At 41.5% G+C, this 26,884-nt stretch overlaps 1 protein-coding gene across 1 annotated transcript in view; it reads left to right on the forward strand.

Moving 5' to 3' along the window:
* tmeff1a (transmembrane protein with EGF-like and two follistatin-like domains 1a) overlaps positions 1 to 26,884 on the forward strand; it is a gene marked incomplete at its 5' end in the record, with an annotated part of 162,134 nt that overhangs the window by 84,109 nt on the left and 51,141 nt on the right. The window contains 3 exons of the mRNA XM_084327778.1: positions 3,685 to 3,872; positions 10,963 to 10,992; positions 23,429 to 23,525. Of these exons, the coding sequence (XP_084183904.1) occupies positions 3,685 to 3,872; positions 10,963 to 10,992; positions 23,429 to 23,525 (315 nt within the window). The remainder of the gene's footprint in view (positions 1 to 3,684; positions 3,873 to 10,962; positions 10,993 to 23,428; positions 23,526 to 26,884) is intronic.

Consider the following 26,884-nt stretch of genomic DNA (forward strand, 5'->3'; position numbering starts at 1 on the left):
AAAACAGCGTGGCAGTCAATGAGTTAAGCATGCAGCCTCGCGCTACAACACTACCCGTGAAAACTACAATGGCCTGGCCAAGTGCCTGTCATCATATGCTTTTATAAACAATGTTGATGATTGATTTTTTTACCGCCAGAGGGCGACAAATACGGCTTCCCCTCGGCATTCAAAGTGGTCAGCACAACCAAAGTGCAATGGCTGAGCCTGACCCAATGCCTTATCAACAACCCAATTGTTCTACCTGGCAACAGCTTGGGGCAATGATTATCATTTTGAAAATGACAATATCAATTATCCTCTTGTTTCCAATAACCAGTGTTTTGACGATGATCATGATCTTCAGACGTCTGGTCGGGCAGTCAGAGTTTTGGTTTCGAATTGTGGGCTACCTAATGTAAATGCTAGCGTTTGGTATTGTAAACAACTTGTGTATGCTAAAGGCACATCAATCTCAAACTGCAAGAAAGCATTTATGACGACATAAAACGTGTGTGTACACTACATGCCTATGCCATACGTCCTTCATTCATCGGGGAGACATATTTATTACCAACTATATCATGTTGCGGACGTTCCAGTTTGACATATGATTACTGTAAGCCCCACAGCTAAGCAAGTGGGTGTTTGTGCTGTGAAATTGTGAACAGAGTATGGCTAATGAAAACTTGTAAGTTCCATCATTGTTGGGCATGATATGTGCATGTAATATTTTGGCATATTACTGTAAGCCTGGCAGCTAGTGGGCATTTGTGTGGTGCGGTGAAATTAGTGGTTAATTATAAGTCCCATTGTTGTGGGCATATAGGCTCCATTATCATGTCAAAATCTGTGTGCTGCATGTAGCGTTGTTTATTATGTCATTCTTGTTTAGTTTCAACACAGTAGCACCTAGGTGTGTTGTTTGTTGGTGGTTGTTGATAAGATTGCATTGGGTCGGGCTCAGCCATTACACTTTGGTTGTGCTGAGCTGACCACTTTGAATGCAGAGGGAAAGCCGTATTTGTCGCCCTCTGGCGGTAATAAGGTGTACCATAAACTCTCCACAGAAGGCCTACATAAATGGCAATGGAGAATGCTGGAAATTAATTCCCCAAAATACTTCCCATTGCCTGATATATTTATATTTGCACACATCATTGTGCCTCTGAAATGTTCTGCCCCAAAGCACAGGCTGATTGGCCCTATAGTTTGTGAGATATTGTGCGGATTCACACACACACACACACACACACAAACCCACCCACCCACACACAGATGTTACCAAAACCATAATGTCTTCGGATAGGCTCTGCCTACCGCGGACATAAATATTTAGACACCAAAAAGAAAATAATCTCCCAGTACATGTGGGCTTGCATTCCCCCGATTCATCATCATCATCATCATCATCATCATCATCATCATCATCATCATCATCATCAATCATCAACATTGTTTAAAAAAGCATATGATGACAGGCACATGGCCAGGCCATTGTAGTTTTCACGGGGAGTGTTGTTGCACGAGGCTGCATGCTTAATATGTTCATAGAGGGCAGGTCACTTCTCCATACAACTTCCACTGTTCTGAAACTGGATGCTATGGGACGCTTCATCACATCACCAACTGCGAGCTGGAGCTGATGTGTGGAGCAGTGCCGTACCATGATGTTTGGAAAAGGGGTTTGGAGTCTGACTGCCACCTGCCTCTTGTGCCCATGCATGACAGATCACATGTGAGGCAGATGAGCGATTTAGAAAGAATGGCCTAATTTAAGTTAGCACCCACAGTTTGCAGACAATGCCTTCAGCGCTTACGTCATCTAGCTCAACAAGATCAATAAATATGTTCTCAGGCGATTCCATCTCTGGCAACTGAAGCTCAAATACACAATTAATGCGCTCTTTTTATTTACTGTTGCCTCATCCAGTATGATTTTTGGAGCACACTCAACTATCCTCTCAAACAGTTTCCTTTTCATTTGGGATGAAATGTGTTGTATGTGGGAACATGCCACATTCGAGTGGAGAATCCTCCCCATGTCCACTTCATTCAGTTCCTGGCAGTCTGTTTCATGCTCAAAGCCATAAACTGGCCTATGGCACTTGGTCTTCTTGTAAGCTATACGGACAACTTGCAGTTGTTTGCACTTGGTCAGATTGGTTATTGATTACTGTATTTGTGAATGTGTCCTCCTTTGTCTTGTCCAAAATATTTGTGCCTATCTTCCCATGCTCGAAAAACATTTTCCTTAAATATAATATATTTGGAACCATTTGTGATTCAGTTAATCTGGGGAAAAGCCCCTCTCACACTCTGCACCTGAGGTGGGGACCGTGTTCACTGCAGAAAAGAGGTCCTTCAGTCCATCTGAGACACATTCCCCACCGCTGTCCCGATATCCTCTGTATCCCTTGGGCCATCAAGTGTCTCCACTTCCCCAAACAATGAGAGAAAAGCACTTTTAAATCATCGATTTAATTGACCTGAGCAATTGACGTTTCTCTCTAGTTTTTTTTGGTTTAAATCAGATTTAAAATGTATCCAAAACAGGCAAACAAGTGATTTTACGAGTAACTTCAATGGGAAATAAAATTATCTTTATTTCTGATCTTAAAGGTGTAACTATGCCCCAATATAAGAATTCATACATGTTATTTATTCCTATGGTCAGTCCAGACAGTCCAAACATATTAGTGGAATCAAACAACGCTCTCCCTAATCCAAAAACGTGAGTGCTGAAACTCAAACTTGTGATGTCTCAGTGATACTGAGAATACACAGGGGAATGTTCTGTGTATTCGGATACATTGAGAACACTACTAAAGAACAAAGCTCTTCTCTGGTTTCTAGGTTTAAGAGAGAGAGTAGCTCATGTTCAACAAATAGTGATTGAAGTCTCCTGGGCCATGGAAATAACATAAAAATATTTCGAGATAAAAAGATTATTTTGCAGCATTCCGTGTGTTGCTCTAATTTTGTCTTGTTTTGTAAATGCAGCGCACCCTTCCTTCACAGCGGTGCACTCTGCCACTCCCCTCCCCTGTTGAGAGGGAGGAGGGAGCCACGGCGGGTTTCTCCAGTTATTTTGAAACGTCTTTGATAACTTGTAGAAGATCACAGAAAAACAGCCGTTGGTCGAGAAGAAAGGTCAAAAAAATCCAGTTGTCGTCATATGATGTTCTCAAATCAGTTACTTAATTGTGTGACTTCAATATCAATAAAAATAATCGTGATTATGATTTTTGCCATAATTTAACAGCCCTACGCCATAGAGTACATTCATTCAGCGCATCCCACCCACTACACACAGACTTGGCTGATAGAAAGGGCACGTTCAGTGTTAGACTAAGACTCCCAAGATGCAACCCTGAACGGCACAGGAAGTCCTTCATTCCGATAGCCATCAGACTTTATAATGCATCACTGTGCCTCACTGCGCCTCACTGCATCACTGAGCACAGGGTGACAGTACTACCTGGATTTTTACTTTTAAACCAACATTGTACAATTTTACACTTTTTTACTGTACACTTACTGTATATTTCGTTATATTTTGACGGTATATTTTAGAATGTATATACATAACATAGAAAATGTATATCCTGGACCGTATTTTTATTCTTATTCTTATTTGTCTTGTTATTCGTGACATGTTTACTGTTGATCTGTAGTGCCAAATGTCCCTCGGGATGAATAAAGTATTTCTATTCTATTCTATTTACCTTTTGCTTGTTGTTGTTGCTGTTGTCATTTTCAGTGCCACAAAAACTATATTCCCGTCTGTGGCTCCAATGGAGACACCTACCAGAATGAGTGCTACAGGAGACAGGCCTCGTGCAAGCAGCAGAGGCTGATCTCACGGGTGTCCGATGGACCGTGCTCTGCCGGTGAGTGTTGTTGTGAAGAACAGGACATAGCCAATGGACCTGTCTCAAACCCTGCCCCTTTTCTTGATCCTCCAATCACAACTGTCGCTTACCTCGGACAAACTTGGTTTGTCCGAGGTAAGCGACAGTTGTGATTGGAGGATCAAGAAAAGAGGGCAGGGTTTGAGACAGGTCCATTAGATTGCATGGCAATTGTATTAAAGTTGTCTTAACTTCTCACGTACACTCTCTCACACACCACACACACACACATTTGTACACTACAAAAAGGTCACTTTAAAAACATCTGTATATTTGTATATTATTGTATATATTACTCATTGCCTTTATTCTTAAGCTTAGCATTGTATTTTATTCTTATAACTTTTTTTTTAATCATGTCTATTTGTAACTGAGGGGTACAATTCCCTGACTGTATTGAATAAGTATGGTATCATTAAACCACTACTGAGTTATGTACATTACTACTGGCCATACAGTACACATGTATATGAGATGAACACCCACTCAATAACACAGCTTAACAAAGAAAGTCCTGTTTGTAATATTTATTAGAAGAGCATCAATATTATCTTACATTATTGAGAATTAGAGTTGCGCTTGTAAGGCGAAGAATGTGCATGAATAGGTCAAGAGCGTAAGTCCATGAGCATATTACGAAGGGGATAATTAATACCACCTGTAGCATAAGAATTATATAAGGCACACTCGTAGGTCAGCTGGAGATACTAAGGGGGGTTCCCTCCGGTTGTAAGCCAGCAGGGGAGAGGAATGTTCGGATGCAAAAGTCTGGATCAACGAGGAATCAATAAGCTCCAGCTACGGGAGGCGGTACATATACTCCCCTCGATCGGCAGACAAAGCAGCAGCTATAATCCAAGTATGCGCGACAGCATAGGTGAAAGCCAGCCAGCCTCTTCCTAGAGACGGGCTCGAGTGATGCTCCTCACGGGTTGATCCCACACAGCAGCGGGGTAGACGGTTCTCTGCTCCAGCCGCCACAGTACCAAAGCAATAATCCAGCCGGAAAAGGCTCTGCATTCACCGGTGTAGATTCTCCTGTGCCCGGCACTTCACACTAACTAGGTCGAACTTGACGTTATTTCACTAAGCTCTGACACTTTTACTATCCTATTCGCACGCGGTTCTAAGTGCTCTATTTAGACGCAAGGTTGCTCACTTCACTTGGTCGTTGACTCGTTTGAGGGTAACTAACTGCTGTATCCACCTGCAACGTATTTATGTAAGGTGAATAATCTAGTGCCAACCTCAGTTCTGTCTCGTATTACTGCGCAAACCTGGGCATGTTGAGACATGTCTTAGCGGTGGCTTTGAACTAGACGTTGGGGGTATGGCCGTTGGCGCCTAGGGGGTCGCTGTCCAATAGGAGAACGAATATTATGGGTCTGGCCTGTACTAGGTAAAGGGATATTCCGTGTATATGTACAAAGAATATACAAGGGATATCAGACGATATACAAATACTATACAATATATCTCAAGTAATAAATATATATATTCGGTTTAATCTGACCCTTTGTAACACTATTCTATTTTATTATTCTATTTTATTATTTGTATTTTTGCACAATCAAGGCGGGCATGGCCACCTTCATTTCATTGCATGTCTCGGGTGTATGTATGTGACAAATAAAACTCTTGAATCTTGAATCTTAACCAATACCCCCCCCCCAAATCCTATAGGATTTATTCTTTAATAGAATCTAGTGGGATTTTGAAAATCATATTAGATATATTTTATTTCTAGTAGATCCGATTACATTGTGGAACCGGCCTTATTGGATTCAGTTGGATTTTGTCCTATAGGAATCGTATCCTATTAAATATCCTATTGGATATGTGCCAAAACCTAATAGCATTGTCTAATGGTGTTTTTTATTGGAATTCTATAGTATTTTCCCCCACAGCACACAGGACTGTCGCCAAGGACTATATGTGTGATACATTGGATCACTCACTCACGGACAATCTGTCAGTTGCATTTTTGTCAGACGCATGCGCAGATAGTGCTGCGGGTCTGCATGGTTTTCGTTGGCTGTTGGAATGATTGATGATCTAGTAAAGATTTCATCCAACCCTTGCCCATAAATATTGATATTAGAAGTTAGGAGAGTTGTTAGTTGGACAATGTGTAGGCTACCCGTACATGTCTGGCACGTTCCTTTTAACTGAACAAGGAATGTTTATCAGTTGGGCGAACGTCCTTGATCCTAGCATTCTCTCTCTCTCTCTCTCTCTCTCTCTCTCTCTCTCTCTCTCTCTCTCTCTCTCTCTCTCTCTCTCTCTCTCTCTCTCTCTCTCTCTCTCTCTCTCTCTCTCTCTCTCTCTCTCTCTCTCTCTCCTCTCTCTCTCTCTCTCTCTCTCTCTCTCTCTCTCTCTCTCTCTCTCTCTCTCTCTCTCTCTCTCTCTCTCTCTCTCTCTCTCTCTCTCTCTCTCTCTCTCTCTCTCTCTCTCTCTCTCTCTCTCTCTCTCTCTCTCTCTCTCTCTCTCTCTCTCTCTCTCTCTCTCTCTCTCTCTCTCTCTCTCTCTCTCTCTCTCTCTGGACAAGACAACTGGCTTTGTCATTTTCTCTTTTGGGGAAAGATTGTGTAATATACACGCAAATATCAACCAATATAAGCAAATATCAACTTTAAAGTTTTGATTATTTCGTTTTTGGCAACAGTGTACAGTACAGTGATACTGATTTCAGTAACACTAACGACTATAGTCTGGCACAAGTGACATTATTTACTCTAGGTTTAGTCTTGAAACCTTCTGATTGAACCGCCTCAGAAGTAGGCCTACAATCTCACATGTAAGATAGAATAGTGAGAATTATATATTATTATTAGGGCTGTCAAAGTTAATGCTTTAACTTTGGAGATGAATTAAAATTATTTAAAGCATTAAAATAAATTAATCTAGATTAATCTATGGAGTGAAAAATCTTCAATCTTAGCGCCGCGGATATAAGAAAGCGGTCTAGCTGAGTCAATGTTGATGGTTTTGTTGAACATTTGTATTTCACAGGAGAGAAACTGTATTCAAAGAAAGCTATTAAAATAGTCTTTGAATCTAAATATACTTTCTTTGTGTTGATTTTACATTAATTCCATGATTTTACTCAAGTAAATATCTGTTACAAGCTTCGGTTTTAAGTAGAAAAATGCTATTTTTAATCTAGATTAATCTAGATTAATTACAGAAAATTGTGAGATTAATTAGTAAAAAATAATGTATCTATTGACAGCACTAATTATTATATTATAATGATGTAACAAGTACATTAGCGCTTTATAGGTGCTCACAAGGGTGTGCAGTTGTGGGGGAGTACAACGTTATACTCAGGGTGCTTCAAACCCACTGTAAAATGGTTATTTCCCCCTTCATTACAAACTTTATTTCATTTCACTTGAATGTGTTTTTGTTGGTCAGAATACATTTAATTGGCTTACGCCAGAGAACCTTTATTTTGAAATATTTCAGATGTGGAGTGGTTCTACTGATGACTTGCCGCTTGCCAAATGCTGTCTTGCTTTACAGTTGCTCATTCGGCTAGCTAACTAGCTCGCTTTCGAGATCTAGTAAGATTGCTAATCATCTTTCATACTAATGTATAATTTAAGTGTACAATGCAGAGGTCTGTGTCATTGAAATGCTGAGACTGACAGTAGCCTATATTGACAACACGCTAGCCTAGCTTAGCGCAAGTGAATGGAAGTTGATACGGATCAGCTGATCCATATTTGCTTTCCATTCATTTGTGCTAAGCTCGACTGGCTTGCGGCCAGACATCTTTCCACTGAGAAAATTGGTATCGATCCTTTTGTCTGACTCTGGAGAAGACGGTAAGCGCATTTCCCGTGATGTTGGCGTGTTCCTTTAAGGGTTATTTATTATCCAGACATAATTCCAAGGCAGAAACCTAAACTACACAGAGGAGACTCCCTTCCAGTTCCCAGCGCTTTGCCCTCCCGCTCATCTGAAGCCATTTTTTCATCACTAAAGACAACCAGACTGCTCTGTGCTGCATTCGCTCACACACAAACGGTCACTTTAAACAAAATGGAAAGGACACTTTAAAGGAACGAGGAAAATGAAGGTCACTTTAAGGAAAGAACTGATGTGGTTCTTTTATAGTATAGTTTAGAAATAGCAAGTATAGCATAAGGATATTATAGAGTAAAAACTGTATATTGTATAGTAGTGTACATAGGACCCAGTGCTTTAATCCGTAGCTAACATTGTATTGCACTATCTCAGGACTTTAGCATGTCTATTTTATCATGCCTATTTTATGTCTATTTTATTACCTGTTTATTGTGTCTATTTTATTATTTAGTATTATTGCACAATCAAAGAGGGCATGTCCACCCGCATTTCACTATGCCCTGGTATGTATGTGACAAATAAACCTCTTGAATCTTGAATCTTGGATGCAGACACAGTACCTCCCCAGACTTGTAAGGGCTGCATGTGTGTGTGGGTCACGAGCAGATAATAGGGACTCTTTAAGTTATCCGTGTATGAATAACCACTAAACTGCTTACGCAGACATTAAGGAGAAGGGGGAAAATAAACAACAAAAAACAACCTTTAAAGCCTCAAAGTGAGTATTTAAGAAAATAAGTAAAGTCCAAAAAACAGGACGACACTCAATACAGAGGTATTGTAGAAAAATAAATAAGCCACAAAGGCAACTCCTAAAAACAGTTTTATATTGAAAAGTTTATGTGCAGAGTAGGCAAAGGACAGTTCCAAAAGAACACAAGAAAACACTACCATAAACAGCTCAGCCTCTATAAAATAAAGTGTAAAATAAGCCAGTAGCCCAAAACAAGGATGGCTACAAAGAAGGCTAAATGCTGAATAGGGCAGCGCTACACTTTAATATAATAAGCCTGACCAAAAGGATAGCCAACACAAGGAAATGAAAAAGCAGTTGACACTGCGAGATCCAAACTTAAATAGACTCAGCTTTGCCATTAGGCACAGCTGCACTGAATCAGGTGCAATCAAGCCCACACACCTGCCGACCCATGAGGCAATTAACCACAGAGGCCAGTGATTGACAGCTATCCCTCACAGAAAGGTGAAATAAGGTCAAAACCATGACAAGACTAGCCATTGGTTTATGTTTATGTCATCGCATTTGGTGGTTGAAAAGGTGTTTGTGAAACTTATAGCAACACTAGAGCCGGGGCTCACTGTGAACTCAATCTGTAAGGGCAGTGCCCTGATTTCCCAAGTGGCGCTATGCTCTCATTATGCCCTAGGAAGGGTACAACGCTCCGATATGGCCCTCTGCTTCTCCCTGCACTCGTCACTGCAATTTCCTCTCCTAGATTTATGCTTCCTGTAATTGAAGCATTTGGCGATGCCTTGAATATTCAAGCCCCCAGATACATTTGTTTTGCTTAGCAGGATAGAGGGACTACAGCACAGTGTGCATTTTATTCCTACCTGTTATAGGGGAGATCCAAAAAGAGAGTGTGTTGAACCTGTGTTGAAAGATGTCTTAGGTAGGACCAGATGCAAATGTGGCGGGCAAAGGTTGGGTCTGTACCATTTTACAGATGGAAGGTAGAACTGTTTTTGATGAGCTGATAACAATATTTCCATTGATAAACCGTTCAGGTGTAAATTCTTTTGGAATATTTTCTCTGAATTCTATCTCAGCATTCTAGAACTATACAGGTTTTCGATGACCAGTAGCCATTTGTCACATCATCATAATTAGAATTTCTATACAATTTCTTTTTCATCAAAGTTATCACTTTGAAGCAAAGTTCCCGCTTTGACTTGATGACATGTTGACTGCATCATATATATATAGTGTCTGATCGTGACATCATAAAGAAGACTGTAATTTAAGGCTAAATGAAATCTTAACTGAAACGGAAGGAGTCTCCGTCTGTGGGAGTGCAGTGTCGACTGCGAGCACTTGAGATCTAAGGGATATTTGTTAGTAGTTTGTATAATAGTAGTTATACGAACAACTGGCATTGGTGACATCGACATTGGTGACATCTGGAGGAGAAAAGGAAAAAGGCATAGTTTTGAACGGGCAGTGCAAATCCATCTCTTAATGTAACAATGCTACGCCAAAATGTTTCAAACGAGTGTCCATTACTTAATTTAAAGAATGCCATGCCAAGATTTGTGTTGTCAAGATCCATTTCTTAATGCACCAGTGCCATGCCAAGGAGTGTGGTGTAGAGAGAGAGAGAGAACCCTGTACTGAAAAAGGAGTTTTGAACAAACTTCAAAAAGAACTGCAGCGTATAAAATAAATATATATAATACTGTATATATATTCAGTGTTGGGCAGTAACACGTACAACAAGTAGCTGTGTCACTAGGTCAAAGGAACACACCAACATTTTAGGAAATTAGCTTACCGTCTTCTCCAGAGACAAGAAGATAGATACCAGTTTCCTCTCTGTGCGTTCAGTAGAAAGCTATCTGGCTGCATGTTAGCCTAGCTTAGCACAATGAATGGAAGCGGACAGTGCCGGTTAGTTTTCGGGAGAGGTGTTAGTTGGACAATGCCTAGGCTAACCGGTTTAACTATATTTCCCAATAGCCTGGTGGTAGCATTGCTGTTTCAAATAGCTTTTCAGTAACAGATCAAATGTGATGTGAACAAAATAAATGAAACAAGGTGGAGGCAGACAGGGAAGGTATACAGTGAACCTTTTTGTTACATTTGTATCATCTTTACTTGTTTTCACCTACAATTTCCACCATTTTGGATCCCAGTGGCCCTGAACACCACACGTGCACAGTGTGTGTTCTTTTACAAAATGTGTTATTTATATGTTCTTCATATAAAATGAGCCAAGACCAATGAGTCTCAGGTTAAAGTAATAATTAATTGTATAATTTCTCTTTTAGTAAACATTGAAAACAGGTCCCACAGCCCTGAACACCACACAGGGGTTAAACAAAGATAGGCGATCAAGATATCTTTATGAATGGTCATCTGAGTGTAGGTTGTAGGTATACACTGCACCTTGATGAATGTTTTTTTTAAAGAAAAAATTATGCAGAAATAACTCATGCTTGCATTCTCTCGTCTCTACAGATACGGGCTCCGGCTCTGGTGATGGAGATGGTACGTAATAATTTTTAATCTGTTATTTATTTACAGCTACAACCTCTAAACTTTCATCTCACCCCCACCTACCCAAATGTATAAGACTGAATATTGACATGAACTAAATATATTTAGTTTGAATCATCTTCCTTTCAAGAGCATCCGACATATTATGTAGGCCTATATATAAATGGTAAATGGCTGCATTTATATAGCGCTTTTATCCAAAGCGCTTTACAATTTGTTCCTCACATTTTCACACATTCTTACACCGATGGCGGAGGAAACCATGTAAGGTGGCAACCTGCTCATCGGGAGCAGTTAGGGGTTAAGTGTCTTGCTCAAGGACACACTGCCCGGGAGGAGCGGGAATCGAACCGGGAACCTCCGGCTTACCAGACAACTGCTCTACCTCCCGAGCCACTGTTGCCCCCAATATATTCCTATCAGGGAATTATTATGGCTTATGTTGTGTTTTGATTCAAAAGTATCAATGGTCTTTCTCTCCATGTGTGTTTTGGCTCTGAGAGAAAAAAACATACGTTTCAGCGTCTTTCCCGCTGTCACGCTCCACAGAAGTGCGCTGCCGCAGGCTACTTCAAAGTCCTAAGAAGTGGGTAGCGTAATATACACCGAGCCATGCTTCCCTATTTCCCTTCACGCTGGAAATGTGAATCCAAGTCCCTTGACCGTGACAGTTGGCTTTTTCATTTAGATCACCGTTAAGCTAAAAATCTGATCTTTCACTTTTCTCTAGCGAGGAACTTTCAGGAGTTGTTGCGGAAAACGAGGTTTAGGGAAATACCAGATTTGGCTAAACTGAGAGGTAATTTATCAATAGATTACCAATGAACAGGGTAGCCGGTATATTTGTGACTGAATATGAAGTCTCTCCTCAATAATAGCCTTTCAGTAATTTAATAAAATGTATAAATGTATTCGTTTATTTGGAAGGGACAACATGTATTAATGGAAAATACATATAATGCACTGTAAATACACAGGATTTAGCAAGGGATGCTAATCCTCAGTCCCCAAACATAAAACAAATAAAATACAAAAACAGCAATATAAAAAAACACGTCAAAACAAAAGAACAATAATTTACAAAAACATGGCTACAAAGCTATAAAGGTCCTATATATGGTCACATGCTTGGTGTTCTAGAAAAAATTTATTACTTTGAGTTTAAAAGTAGTAAAGGTTTGACATTCTCGAATGGTGGTAGGTAAACTGTTCCACAACATACTTCCTTGCACTGACAAGACATTCTGACCGAAAGTGGTGCGTCGGCGCTGCACCTCGCAATCCTCTCTAGACTTCGACCTAGTCCTATGACCACTATCAGGCTTATTTAAAAAAAAAAAAATCCTCTTTCTCCGATTTTTTCTCTGTTTTTCTTCCCGTCCCAATTTAGTCGTTGTGCCAATTCCCCCCCTCCCTTACCTGGTTGTTGTGCGCATGTTCTCCTACTGGTCGGTACAAGGGAACCCTGAAGTCATCCGCACGCTTCCTCCGATACGCGCAGCGACAGCCAGTGACTCTTTTTTCACCTGGCAGCGAGGACTCTCATTGGTGAAGTGTAATGCGTGGGAGGTCATGCTGCCTTCATCAAGTCCTGCCTCCGCTGAGCAGGCACCCAGACCTGACCTGACCACAACGCCAGTTTCCCACCCATGACTTGCCCTCCCCCTAACCCAGCCAAACGAGTTAGTATGACGATCAGCCCAAGCCTCAAGCAATGCTGACTCCGGGAGTCGAGACCGCAGCCTCTTGCATTGGTGACGAGCGCAATCTCCGCTACGCCACCTGACCGCCCCTATCAGGCTTCTTTTTAATGAATTCTCCCAGGGGGGGTGGGGGACAGAGTCCATGTAATGTTTTGTAAACTATACAGACCTGTTTGAACGACTTGAAATTAGAAAAACTAAGAAAACTGTTCATGTTCTGTTCATGCCATTAACTAGTCCTCGATGCAGGTATTGATACTCCTCCCCCTTCTTTCTCCCAGGAGATAAGAATTGAACGAGGCTGTGATGCTTCACTGGTGCTTATTTTGGCAACAGGGAAATTCTGCTACCATCTGTATGTGACGACCACAGCGTTTGTTGTTCTAATGTGGGCTGTTGGGGTTTTTAATTAGAGGCTGCCAGCGGAGAGCCGGTATCTCCACCATCTGCACGTGGGCACAACGGTTACGGCGGGTATATGAAACATCCCAGTAATTTCCCCCCCACAGGCAAATTGGCCGGGCTGTTGATATACATTATTAAACTTGCAAGTGAGCTCAGATGTATTTGTAGCAATCTGTGTGTGTTGTTGTTGTTGGCTGTTTTTCCTTGTCTATTCAAACAGAATGTGCGTGGGGTAGTTACATTGGATACGAAGCTTTGTATGGGTGTGTCTTGCCATAGGCATTTGGTTGTTCTGTGTGAAGCGTGTGTGCGTGTGTGTGTGTGCATATGCGCGTGTGTGACTGACTGACAGACATTTACCATATTGTTGTGTGAGCGCTCTTTCACTGTAGGGTTTGTGTCTGGTCTCTTCGGCCGAAGCCTTTTGGTGGTTTACGGGTTGCTTATGCGCGCACACATCTCTCTGGCTTTGTGTGTTGATTATTTCTCATCAGTGGGAGACATGATCAAGTGGCCTCCTCCACCCAATCCCACCCCCCAACCCCACCCCCCTCCGCTCCATCCTCCTTGACTCTCAGAAATTAATGATGAGGCTTGGGGGGAGGGGAGAGAGCACCACCAGGCAATCCCAGCGACAGGCTTCTTCCACGTGCAGCCAGGGAACAAAATAAGTACCAGCCAACCGCCAATGGCTGGTAAAAAATCTGCCTGGCTGGTAGTTTTTAAAATCTACCAGCCAAATGGCTGGTAAGTCAAAAAGTTAAGTTTGTTCCCTGAGAGCAGAGCTACACAGCAGTGCGCCTATTTTGCGAGCCGAAATAAGTCTGTGGTTTTTTCTTCTTCTCACAACGGGTCAAATGCATCTAACATGCATTGCATCGTCGCCATTCCTTTATGCCCACATCGCCCGAAATGAACGTTATGTTAGCGTAAGCTAACAAGCTAATCCTGATCAGCGGCAGAGCCATAGAGAACAGCAGACAGTGTGGACTGGGGAAAGGGAAATGGGGGGGGGCACTCTCCCTTTCTCTGTGTGTGTGCGTGCGTTTGGAAAGACGATGAAGTCACTAGTCAGGACTCAGGAGAGGAGTATATTGTAGTAAACTGAGGATTACTGAGGATGCACAGATAATGTTGATATTCAAATATAAAAAGGTTTCGAGAGGAGTGGAAGTTTGAAGACAGACTTAGACTACAATATGATGCAGGGGTGGTGAGTTGAAACAGTGTGTGTGTCCCCGACCCCACTTCTATGTTTCAATAAATTATTTGCATTTAAAACTATTAACGCTGACTCATTCCTTCAGTCCACTCAAAATTATGCTAATATTCCTTATGTTGTTTATGATATTAATTGAAAATAGCATATGAGAGTATTATATAGTAATAATAACACATGGCGATATACTAAAAAGCTATTTTTAATTTTTGGCTGGTAAAAAAATCTGCCTGGCTGGTAGTTTTTAAAATCTACCAGCCAAATGGCTGGTAAGTCAAAACGTTAATTTTGTTCCCTGCGTGCAGCCATGACAGATTTCAGCTGAGCCACGCCACACAACCGTAGCCAGCCACACCACACAAGAGTAGCCACACCATACAACCGTAGCCACGCCACACAACCATAGCCATTTTTGTAATAGGGAATTATTGGAGGGAAAAAAGACACCATGATGACCACTCATTTTGGAGGACTCACCTGGTTAAATAAAAATTCAATATTAAGAAATCAATAATTGAGTCTATACTGTATAGCTGAGGAGATACAAGTGGAGAGTGAAACCTATGATTAGAATAATTACTTGTATTTTTACTACAGATTTTCTGAATGAAATACGCAAAGTTAGACTATTCCAAAAAAAAATATCTCAAGGATCCCTGGTGGTCCCCAGATTCCAGGTTGAGAACCACTGATACAGGCTCCTGGCTGACTCCAAAATTAGATGATTAAATCAAGGGGAAATGTTGTTTACTTAGGGCGCGTTCACACCTACCCTGTTTGGTCCACTTTAAGTGGACCATGGTCCCTTTAGATCGATAGTCCGTTTGGTTTGTACAGGTGTGAACACAAACCGAACTATAATGAGGACCAAACAACCGAACCATGTGATGTGGCTCCATATTGTTGCTGTCAATATATATGGTGAATGAGAAGTTGACAGCTTATGCAGGAAGGAAAGATGACTCTCCTTTTAAGCGGGGGGGTCTGGGGGTCCCCCACTCGGAAAGTTTTTGTTACAAAGACTTAATTTCCTGCATTCTGGTGAATTTTAGTGCATGTGAATCACAAACTAATGAGCCAACAATTGCTTAGTACAATGTACTGTTATGAACCTCAAATAAAACTGTTGTGGCACTAGCAATGGTACTCTCTCCACCTTCAAAAATAAAAAAGCAAGAGCACAACATATTTTTTTATTTACTATTATAATACAGTTAACCACTCTCTCCACCTATTCAAACAAGGCAAGAGCACAATACCTTATTCACTTTACTGATGCACTACCCATCAACAGTTAAAATAGCCCTTTACACAAACATTAAATAACAGACCTTTCATTACAATACTATAATAACAGTAACCACTGCCAGAATAGTGACACATGTATCACATGTGGTGAGCACACGCATGCATGCACAACGAAGACAGAAGATTGCGTTGTCTCAATCATTTTAACTATAAAATGAGCTCAAAGTATGAGCTCACTGACTGAAATTTCCAACAAAAAGCATCAATTGTCAAATAATATTGATCACATTAACTAGACTAGATGTTTTGGAGGAAATTAGAAAGGGAACAACAACTTAACCCTTGTGTCTGATCAGATTCTTATTTTTTTGATAACTTTGCAGTGATTATATTTGTAGCCAATGTGGCAAAGGTGTGTAATATTTGAATTATCTTGGAATTATTTTGACTCTCTCTTTCATAAATTGTTTATTCAACTTCAGCCCCAATCATAACCACCACATATTGCTTTTTGTAATGTCAGATTTAACAACTCCTTTTGGGAGTGTGCCATCTGCCATTCCATCCGCCGCCTCCGCTGTCAATCAGTTGTATCGCCTGGTCCCGCCTCCACCAATCACAAGCGGCAGCACGGCTCCATTGTGTGTGTGTGTCCGCGTGAGGGAGAGAGAGTCAGATAGTTCTCCTACTCTGTCGCAGACAGTGAAATCCTGGTTGTTCCCCACCCACCTGGTTATCTAAAAACTATCGTGCCGCGCCGCCGCCACAACTAGAAACAATGGCCTGGCAAAAAAAAATAAAAAGTATAATAAAAAAAAATATATAATATATTTTTTTTTTATATAATTATATATTTTTTTATCTGTGCAGGCCAGGCCGCGTGTAGCTTTATGCCAAGCAAGCAGTGCAAAAATTTACCGTAGTGGCGTGCAGTAATGCGCCTTTCATTTTCCGCCGCCCAGCGCCCAGGTCGCGCGGAAATAGGCTGTCTATTGCCATTCTCTTTGACAAACTCTAACCTTAACCAGCTCCTTAACAACGCCTAAACTTAACCGTTCTAACCTTAACCAACTCCGAAACAATGCCTAACCTTAACCTTAACCTTAACCATGCCTAACCTTAACCATAGAAATTATATTGCCATTCTCTTTGACAAACTCTAACCTTAACCAGCTCCTTAACAGCGCCTAAACTTAACCGTTCTAACCTTAACCAACTCCGAAACAATGCCTAACCTTAACCTTAACCTTAACCATGCCTAACCTTAACCGGCGAAAGAATACACGTTAAAAAAAAATCACGTTAAAAAATATTTTCGATGGGATTCGAACTCGCCAGCAAACGAGCCATAGGATCCACAGCCATGTGGCCTTGCCAATTGAGCTATTGCTAGATACTGAATAAGGGGCGGTGACTTATATATATTGAGCTCCGCTCGTGTCGAACCAAGGCGGGATCTCATGCGCATGCGCGGGCACCTCGCGCGAGCACGCCGGCGCACGCACGCACCTGAGCGAGCACGCCGCCGCCGGTGCACGCACGGTAGCATTTGTCTGAAAAGAAGGGCGCTTTACCGCACTGGCGTGCGGTGACGAATGCGGAAGCATTTTTGCACTGCTTGCTTGGCATTAAGGAAAACGCGGCCAGGCCACCGGGAAAACTCCGATGGCCAGTCCGGGCCTGCCTCTTGTCGTTCGTCTCCCATGTGTCACATTGAGCCGGCGTCGCTGGCTTCAGCCTCGGACAGAACGGGTAAACAACGGGTGGTTAAAGTCCTACTGTGGTAATAGAAGAGGACAGTAAATAGAGGAGAAGAGGAACACGTTCACACAGATCGAGGAGGATGCAACAGCATGACAGAGTTAGAGAATTAAGAATCAAGAGGTTTATTTGTCACATGCATACCAGGGCATACAGTGAAATGCGGGTGGTCATGCCCGCATTGATTGTGCAAAATACAATAATAAAATACAATAAAATAGCCATAGAAAAAAATGAAATAGATAAAACACAAGATATGCATGGTAAAAAGAAATACATGCTAGGTTCCTGAGAAACTGGTTCTTATATACACTACTTACTATGCAATATACAATTTACAATGTTGACTCTTAATGTATCTAAACTATACAGTACCTCCTTCTTTTAAAGTGTTTCTAAAGTTTCTATTTTTAAAGTGACATTTTGTTTAAAGTGATTGTTTTAGCGGTTGTCGCATGAGTGGTGGTGTGTGTGTGTGTGTGTCTGTGTGTGCTCATGTGTATTTGTGAGTGGAGAGTTCAGTGTTCAGTGTTCTGATGGCCTGGGGGAAGAAGCTGAGTCTGAGTCTCTCTGTTCTTGCAGCGTGTGACCGTAGGCGCTTGCCTGACCGCAGCAGCTTAAACAGGCTGTTGTTGGGGTGGTGAGGGTCTTTCATAATTCTGCAGGCTCTGGATTTGCACCTCCTGTTATATAAGTCCTGCAGGGGTGGTAGTGCAATACCCGTAGTACGCTCAGCTGAGCGCACACTCTCTGGAGTGCCTTCCTGTCCTGTGCCGTGCTGTTTCCATACGAGGCAGTGATGTTTCCAGTCAGAATGCTCTCTACAGCCCCGGAGTAGAAGGAGTGGAGTATCTTCCCCGATACTCTGAACTTCCTTAACTGTCTCAGGTGATAGAGGCGCTGTTTCGCCTTTTTCACCACAGAATCTATGTGTGTAGACCATGTCAGGTCCTCTGTGAAGTGGACTCCCTGGTACTTGAAACTGCTCACCCTGTCCACGATAGCCCTGTTTATCCACAACGGCATGTGTGTCCCCTGCTGTATTCTCCTAAAATCCACGATCAGCTCTTTGGTTTTACCAATGTTCAGGAGTAGGCTGTTGTCCCGGCACCAGCGTGCCAGTTCATCAACCTCCTCCCGATAGGCCTTCTCGTCATTGTTAGAGATCAGCCCCACCACCACCGTGTCATCCGCAAACTTCACTATGGAGTTGGAGCTGGTCCTGGCCACACAGTCATGTGTGTACAGTGAGTACAGCAGGGGGCTCAGAACGCAGCCCTGGGGGGACCCAATATATTTTGCTGGATTTTGCTGTAGACGTCAAGAGGTCTATTGTGTGGCGGAGGTTATATTGAAATACCATCTGGTACTATCTGGTTTGTGAACATGGAATAATGTATTACCATCTGGTTTCTGAACATGGAATAATGCATTACCATCCGGTTTCTTGACATGGAATAATGTATTACCATCTGGTTTCTGAACATGTAATAATGTATTACCATCTGGTTTCTGAACATGTAATAATGTATTACCATCTGGTTTCTGAACAATTACCATCTTGACATGGCATAATGTATTACCATCTGGTTTCTTGACATGGAATAATGTATTACCATCTGGTTTCTGAACATGGAATAATGTATTACCATCTGGTTTCTGAACATGGACTAATGTATTACCATCTGGTTTCTGAACATGGAATAATGTATTACCATCTGGTTTCTGAACATGGACTAATGTATTACCATCTGGTTTCTGAACATGGACTAATGTATTACCATCTGGTTTCTGAACATGGAATAATGTATTACCATCTGGTTTCTGAACATGGAATAATGTATTACCATCTGGTTTCTGAACATGGACTAATGTATTACCATCTGGTTTCTTAACATGGAATAATGTATTACCATCTCGTTTCTTAACATGGAATAATGTATTACCATCTGGTTTCTTAACATGGAATAATGTATTACCATCTGGTTTCTGAACATGGACTAATGTATTACCATCTGGTTTCTGAACATGGAATAATGTATTACCATCTGGTTTCTGAACATGGAATAATGTATTACCATCTGGTTTCTTGACATGGAATAATGTATTACCATCTGGTTTCTTGACATGGAATAATGTATTACCATCTCGTTTCTTGACATGGAATAATGTATTACCATCTGGTTTCTGAACATGGAATAATGTATTACCATCTGGCTTCCATCTGGATGCATTTAAAGGCCCCATCTATAATTTTCTGACTACATAAAGTGGAGGTATGTTCATAATTGAAGAGTTTGAGTTGCATGATGGAAACAAACCTCTTGCTGTATGAGAGAAACAATAATATTTAGTTGTCTAGTGTTGGTCCTGGAATGAAGAGACCCATGATGACAACGTCTCCAAGACGGGGAGCTTTACCCCCTGTGCTTTCAATGGAACACGCCAACATCATGGGAAATGTGCTTACCATCTTCTCCAGAGTCAGACAAGAAGATGCATACCAATTTCCTCTCTGTGCGTTCAGTAGAAAGCTATCCGGCTGATAGTCCCAGAGTTGTAAGCTAGGCTAGTGATCCGTATCCGCTTCCATTCATTTGTGCTAAGCTAGGCTAGCTTGCAGCCGGATAGCTTTCTACTGAACACGCAGAGAGAAAATTGGTATCCATCTTCTTGTCTAACTCTGGAGTAAGCGCATTTCACATAATGTTGGTGTGTTCCTTTAAAGGTATTCATAAAGGAGTTTTTCTTGTACATACTGTAACTAAATTATGTTTATATACACATTTCCACCCAAGCTGAATACATTTCCTACCTCATGAACCTTTCCAAAGTCCATTCTCGTCATCTTCTTTGATCTCGTGATTGCTTTACATCTCATCCGTGATGAAGATTCACTTTCAGTTTGGCAGAACAAGTCTGATCTCATTTGATTGACAGGGAGTTAGCTTGTTAGATTTCGAGGGAGATCATATAGACCAATACATTTGAACCCATGGTTTCTGCTTGATGCGAACATTATTATATTCTTTTTAGCATTTTGGTTGTTTTCAAGGGTGTTCGAAATGTATGCTAATTGTTACGTTTGACGCGAGCGAGTGCGACCCTGTGTATCTAGTTTCCATCCGGTTAATAGCCTGTTTTTATTTCTGTTAAACAAACGAGTGTTCTCTACGGAAGCCCAGAATGGACAATTACATTTTTTATTTCATGAAAGTCTAGGCCTGCGTTAAAGTGTTTCCAGCAGTAGGCTACAATTGCGCAAATTTGATTAATATAACAAAAAGACTAAAATGGTTATTGAATGTTACATTTGGACTTGCATTTCATGCGACTGGAATGACAAGCTGTTCAAAATAAACTCTGTTCTTCTCACGTAGCCTGTCTGCATTTTGAATGAGGGAGGAGTGGGGGGGTTGGGCCCGCCAAGTCATTCGAATCCTAGAAAGTGGACTGGGCAGAAAATTAATTGGCAACCCCTACACTAGGGTATGCCTACGTGCCGAGTCCAGTACCCTCTTCTTGTGTTCCACATTCCCCCCCATGCTCGTGCACACACTGGAAGAACGCATGCTACACCTTTCATTTCCCCGGTGCAGTCTGACGTGATTCAGCCCGACGCTATAACCAGCTAAATCCATGCGACGCTGGTTAGTCTGTCAGACCCAGCAGCCAAAACCTACAACAAAGGACCGAGCAGCAGATCCTAATCTATTGATCTGCCGCTCCATGTCCTGACTGTGCACCACGTTCAATACATCCACACACAGCAGACCAGGCTGCCAGAGAGCACTAATCCATACACTGACTGACTCACCGGATCAGTTTATTGCTTTTTCTTCCATCTAGGGGTTAATTGAAATAATCCTCCCTTTTTTTACCTCATGAAATGAGGCCTGATGGATCCTGAAATGGCCCTCGATGAAAGACGCCAAGCCATTATTATTAGTGCGTGGATAATCCGTCTTCCTCTGTTGATATGTGCTTGTTAGTTGTGGCTATTGCTTTCTGCTGTCACATGCTCTCTCAGTGGGAAAATCACAGCCCTTGTGCCAGATGAAAGCAAATGCACACCAATAGTGATAATGATAATAACCATAATTTGTGTTTCTTTTGCTCAGTTAACCCGTTCACTACCACACTACAGAAGGTTAACCGTTCACTACCACACTACAGACGGTGTGGTAGTGAAAGGTTAACCTTCTGTAGTGTGGTAGTGAAAGGGTTAACCCTTTGTTATGTGGCAGTGAAAGGGTTACCCTTCTGTATTGTCGCAGTGAAAGGGTTAGCCCTTTGGTAGTGTGGTAGTGAAAGGGTTAATGTGATGTGGAATGTCAAGGCTCACCTGGTGGAATAGGGTGACACCTGGGTACCAGGCTAAAACATGCGAAACCAAGAGCCACTCACTATTTGTGAGTCCAGTGTTTAGTGAATACAGGGTCAACTGCTCACAACACTCCTATAGTGTAGGCTATTCCCATCCATCAGGCAGTGTTGTAGTACTCAAGTCCAGGACCGTATTTTCAGGACTTGTGACTCGACATGGACTTGAGCACTGATGACTTGGACTTAGACTCGAGCATTGACTGCATTTGGACTCGGAAGGTGCAGATGAGGACGCTGACTTGTTCATTGATAAATAAATACAGTTCTTTTTTTCTTTTTTTTAATAGGCCCTAATCATTTGGCATACGATATTGTTGGCTATATTAATACCGTAACATTATTTAATTTTGTGCAAGGGCAGACACGTGTGTTCCACCTACATGCTGATTCACGTCGATACCCTCATGTGTTCAGTACTTAAGATGCCTAAAGAGACGCCCCGAATCGTGCACTTTGCTTACATGGATTTTACATCAAATTCCAGTTAGATGCACCCTTGAGTGGACTCAACCTTGATGACTTGGACTCGGACTTGGACTCAGACTAGAGTAATGGGGACTCGACTTGGACTCGACTCAGGATCTTCTTTGGTGACTTGGACTCCGACTCAAACACTGGGGACTCGAGACTTGACTCGAACTCGAGATTTAGTGTCTCGACTACAACACTGCCATCAGGACTGGTGGATTTCCTGGTCTTCATCCGGGAGAGGGTGCGCGGCTCTTCCTCTGATGCTGCGCGTGTTGCTGTGCCACCCTCTCTCCAGTGCCCCACATGCTCAAGTTGGGATGGTCCATCGGTCTCATAATGTGCAAAAAAGCAATTTAAAGGAACACGCCAACATTTTGGGAAATTAGCTTACAGTCTTCTCCAGAGAGAGACAAGAAGATAGATACCAGTTTCCAGAAGATAGATATCAGTAGAAAGCTATCTGGCTGCACGTTAGCCTAGCTTAGCACAATGAATGGAAGCGGACAGTGCCGGTTAGCCTAAGCATTGTCCAACTAACGCCTCTCCCGAAGGCTAACCGGCACTGGCCACTTCCATTCATTGTGCTAAGCTAGGCTAACGTGCAGCCAGATAGCTTTCTACTGAACACACAGAGAGGAAACTGGTATCTATCTTCTTGTCTCTCTCTGGAGAAGACGGTAAGCAAATTTCCCAAAATGTCGGCGTGTTCCTTTAAGTCTTTGCCAAACTCTAGTGTATGTGCAGAGCTCGTTGGCTGTGAGTTTAGGCCAACTGGTGGCTTTATTTCGTTGTATTCTCGTTGTCCTTGAGTAGCTGCTTCACTGTAGTCCCTCTTTGCTTGGTTTATTTGTGTCTGTATTCCCCTCTGAATTAGTCTTGCTGTCGTTTGTTTTAAATTACCTATTCTTTTTCACTTAGAAGCTTTAGTATTTGCACATGTTTATTTTGCGGGGATCACATTATTATCTACACAGAAGTTAATATAGGATGTGACCACTTCTATATATCCGTCTACATCTGGGCATTCAAACACCTCCCAGTCCATACGTTCAAAGCATCCTTTTAAAGTCAATAGACTGTCCTCACCCCATACACTGGTCTTGATTTGGGTTTTTGGGCAGATCTCCCATCAAAAATGTGCATCAATGTTTGTCTATTTTAAAGGTCGAAATTCACATTTCTGCGGGAATAGATCTGCATTTTCCAGTAACACTGTGGTTCTTCTGTCCTCCAGACTACGAGGGCTCAGGCACCGATGTCGGGAAGAAGTTCCCCAAATGCGGCACGTGTAAATATGGAGCCGAGTGTGACGAAGACTCTGAGGACATTTGGTGAGCTTAACAGACTACCACACTACAGAAGGTTAACCCGTTACTATCACACTACAGACACACTACAGAAGGTTAACCCTTTACTATCACACCCGTCTGTAGTGTGATAATAAAGGGTTAACCTTCTGTAGTGTGGTAGTGAAAGGCTTAAACTATTTTTGTTACTCACCCAATGTTTGCGGGTCTGGTGGAGCCACAACATTGGGATTTTAAAACAATAAAGCCATAACAATGAATGTAAAACTTACATGTAATGTAAAACAGATGTTAACTTGATCTCAATTACAACATTATAATCAAGACATTAATGGAATAAATCTTGTTTATCTTGAAACATATAAATGAAACAAGGTGGAGGCAGACAGTGAAGGTACCTTTTTGTGTAATTTTTACCATAATCTTTGCTTGTTTTCACCTACAATTTCCACACCTTCAGGTCCAGTGGACCTGGACACCATGTATGTAATATACATGTGTAGGGGGGGGGGGGGTCTGCACTCAATGCACATTTGTTATTTGTTCTTTTATATGTTCTTCACAGACAATGAGCCAAGGCCAATGGGTCTCAGGTTAAAAGATTTTATTTTTTTCATTTCTCTTTTAGTAAACATTGAAAACGGGTCCCACAGACCCGAACACCACACAAGGGTTAATAGAATAATGAGTATTATAAAGAGTACAATAGTAATACAAATACTAATTTAGTGAGCAATAACTGAATACATGCTATTACAAACCTTACCCCAAGGTATTAGTTTAAGTTCCATTATTGGTTAGGGTGACCAAATCCATATGATCCAAATGCAGGACAGCGTGTCGATTTTGCGGGACATTTGTTGAAATTGCGGGGCAGTAATGAATATGTATACAATAATCATGTTTACATAATGTATTCATTTTGATGAAAATATAAGCATTTAATGTATTAAAAACTAGGGCTGTCAGTTTATCGCGTTAATTAGATTAATTAATTACACAGCTAATTATCGCGTTATGATTTTTTTTCTTTTTTATCTCATTCATTCCATAAGAACGTAGAATACACATTTACAAACTTTTTTTTATATGGGCTATTTGCATGTTCTTGGTATCTGATTCTAGGGACATCTATGGATCTCAGGGAATGTATTCCCAGTGTCAGAAATACTGTGTCTGTTACTAGGCTTGAGTAAATTGTAATGAACCAAATGAGAATATCAATACATTTTTTTTTTTATCTTTGACTGTGAATAACACCATGCTCAAATTGACCAGACCTGAAAAATCTAAGCAAATTAATCAATGGAAGATGATTAAACAGAAGGTTTTGTAGATACAGTACTATGAGGGCCGACGTTCCACTCTACTGGTTAAAATTACTTACTCGTGAGTAGTACGTTAGTTGATAAAGAAAAATAATGTCCACAGCCGCTCCAGTGTAAAACAAAGATATCCAAATGGTTTATTTCTCTTCCACAGCGAAGTCTTTCTTTACAGAAGTGGTCCTAAATCTATTTACCTAAATATTCACGTCACTACTACAAGGTAAGAAAACTGTATTTTCCCAGTCTCCAAAATCACAGCCGACTCGACACATGAAAATTCCTCCACACTGGAAAGCCGAAAATCTATGTTGTTTAGTCTATCTGTTCAGTACCACTCAGCACGGTTTCAAGATGCCCACTGACCTGGCTGAGAGAATTGCTGAATATATAGATACACAAATGTTCTAGAAGGTTCGGTCATGACTAATGCTGCCGCGATTACCGCATTACCGCGGTGTCGCTGTTACATCACGGCCACCGCAGAGTAGGCTGAATACCGCATCACCGCTGTTTTTTATAATAATAATAATAATAAAGTACCCTCCTCTCGTTGGGCTTGCGGCTCTGCAGATATACCCTACTCCTCTATCGAGGTTCCAAGCGACCCTATTGGGTACCAGAAAAGTCACGTGAAACATTGCAGACCACTGATTGGTCAGAAGAGAGACGCGTCACACGTTGGAGCGTCCTGCAGTTTTTTATGTCCTGAATGTCAGCCATTGATCAGAGCTCATCACAATACGGCTAATAACGTTAGCTTTAGCTCCCCGCCGGAGTGGACTACCATCGCTCCTCAGGAGTACTAAACGAGACATAATGATTTTACTGTCTGCAACGAATGTTATAATAAAAGCCCTTCGTTCTATACACTTGTCTGATTGAAAACTTTATTAACAGACCGCAGAATGGGACAACTCAGCACGCTCTGAGCAAAGAAAGGAACTGAGATATGAATTGAGTATTGCTTGCCTTGCCTTGCTATGGTCCGGTAAATACGCTGATGTTATTGAACGTATAACTATATAATGTTAATGCCACAAAACTAATGCCTTTATTATAAAGTAGTAACTTTATAGTAATAATAATAAGAAAGGGTCGGGGGGGTAACCACCCCTGCCCGCGACACCGAGTGAACGGCGCACGACCAGAGGAGAAACTTCGAATCCGTGTTTCACTTTCAATAACTAATGCGTGCTTGCCGAATCCCAAACAATATTCATGCTGCAAAGTCATCCTCTAAAGATAGACATTTAGACTAGAGGCAGGCTATATGCTATAAAGAGTAGACTACTACTAAAAAAAAAAATGCATTCAAACTTTTTTTTTGAATTTTTTTGTATTTTGTGTAATAACCACGGCGGTAGGAAATATTTAGCAAATTTGTGCGGTAAGGAAAACATCAATACCGCGGCAGCTCTAGTCATGACATCAACACAAATGTTCTAGAATGTTCGATGTTCTAGAATGTTCGGCTATGACATCACCACAAATGTTCTAGAATGTTCGATGTTCTAGAACAGTGGTTCTCAACTGGTCTAGCCTCAGGACCCAACATTTTTCCTTAGTCATAACATAAAGTCGCAACCCAAATAACTTAACATAACAGACCTACAGTAAGTTTGGGGGAACTAATGGGATAACTGGGGTTGCAAAAAAAGTGCAACTAGGGCTAAAAACACAATGAAATAAAATAATAATAATAAATAATATATCCTTCCTAGCAGACTTCTTAGCTTAACATCCCAGGGAACTAATGGGATAACTGGGGATGTTGTTTGCTTGTGACAAGAGTCTCAAAGTCTGGGGTGATGGTAGACAAAGCAACTCTGAGGTCATGCTCAATGTCCAATCTGTTCCTCTGCTTTGTCTTCAGCTGGACCAGAGCTGAGAAGCCACTTTCACAAAGATAGGTAGTGCAAAAAAATGTTTATAAACATTTTATTTTTTTTTATTTTTTTTACACACATCCTCTGAGGTCATGCTCAATGTCCAATCTGTTCCTCTGCTTTGTCTTCAGCTGGACCAGAGCTGAGAAGCCACTTTCACAAAGATAGG

This window comes from Notolepis coatsorum (assembly GCF_963971535.1).
Source record: "Notolepis coatsorum genome assembly, chromosome: 13".
NCBI classification, from domain to species: domain Eukaryota; kingdom Metazoa; phylum Chordata; class Actinopteri; order Aulopiformes; family Paralepididae; genus Notolepis; species Notolepis coatsorum.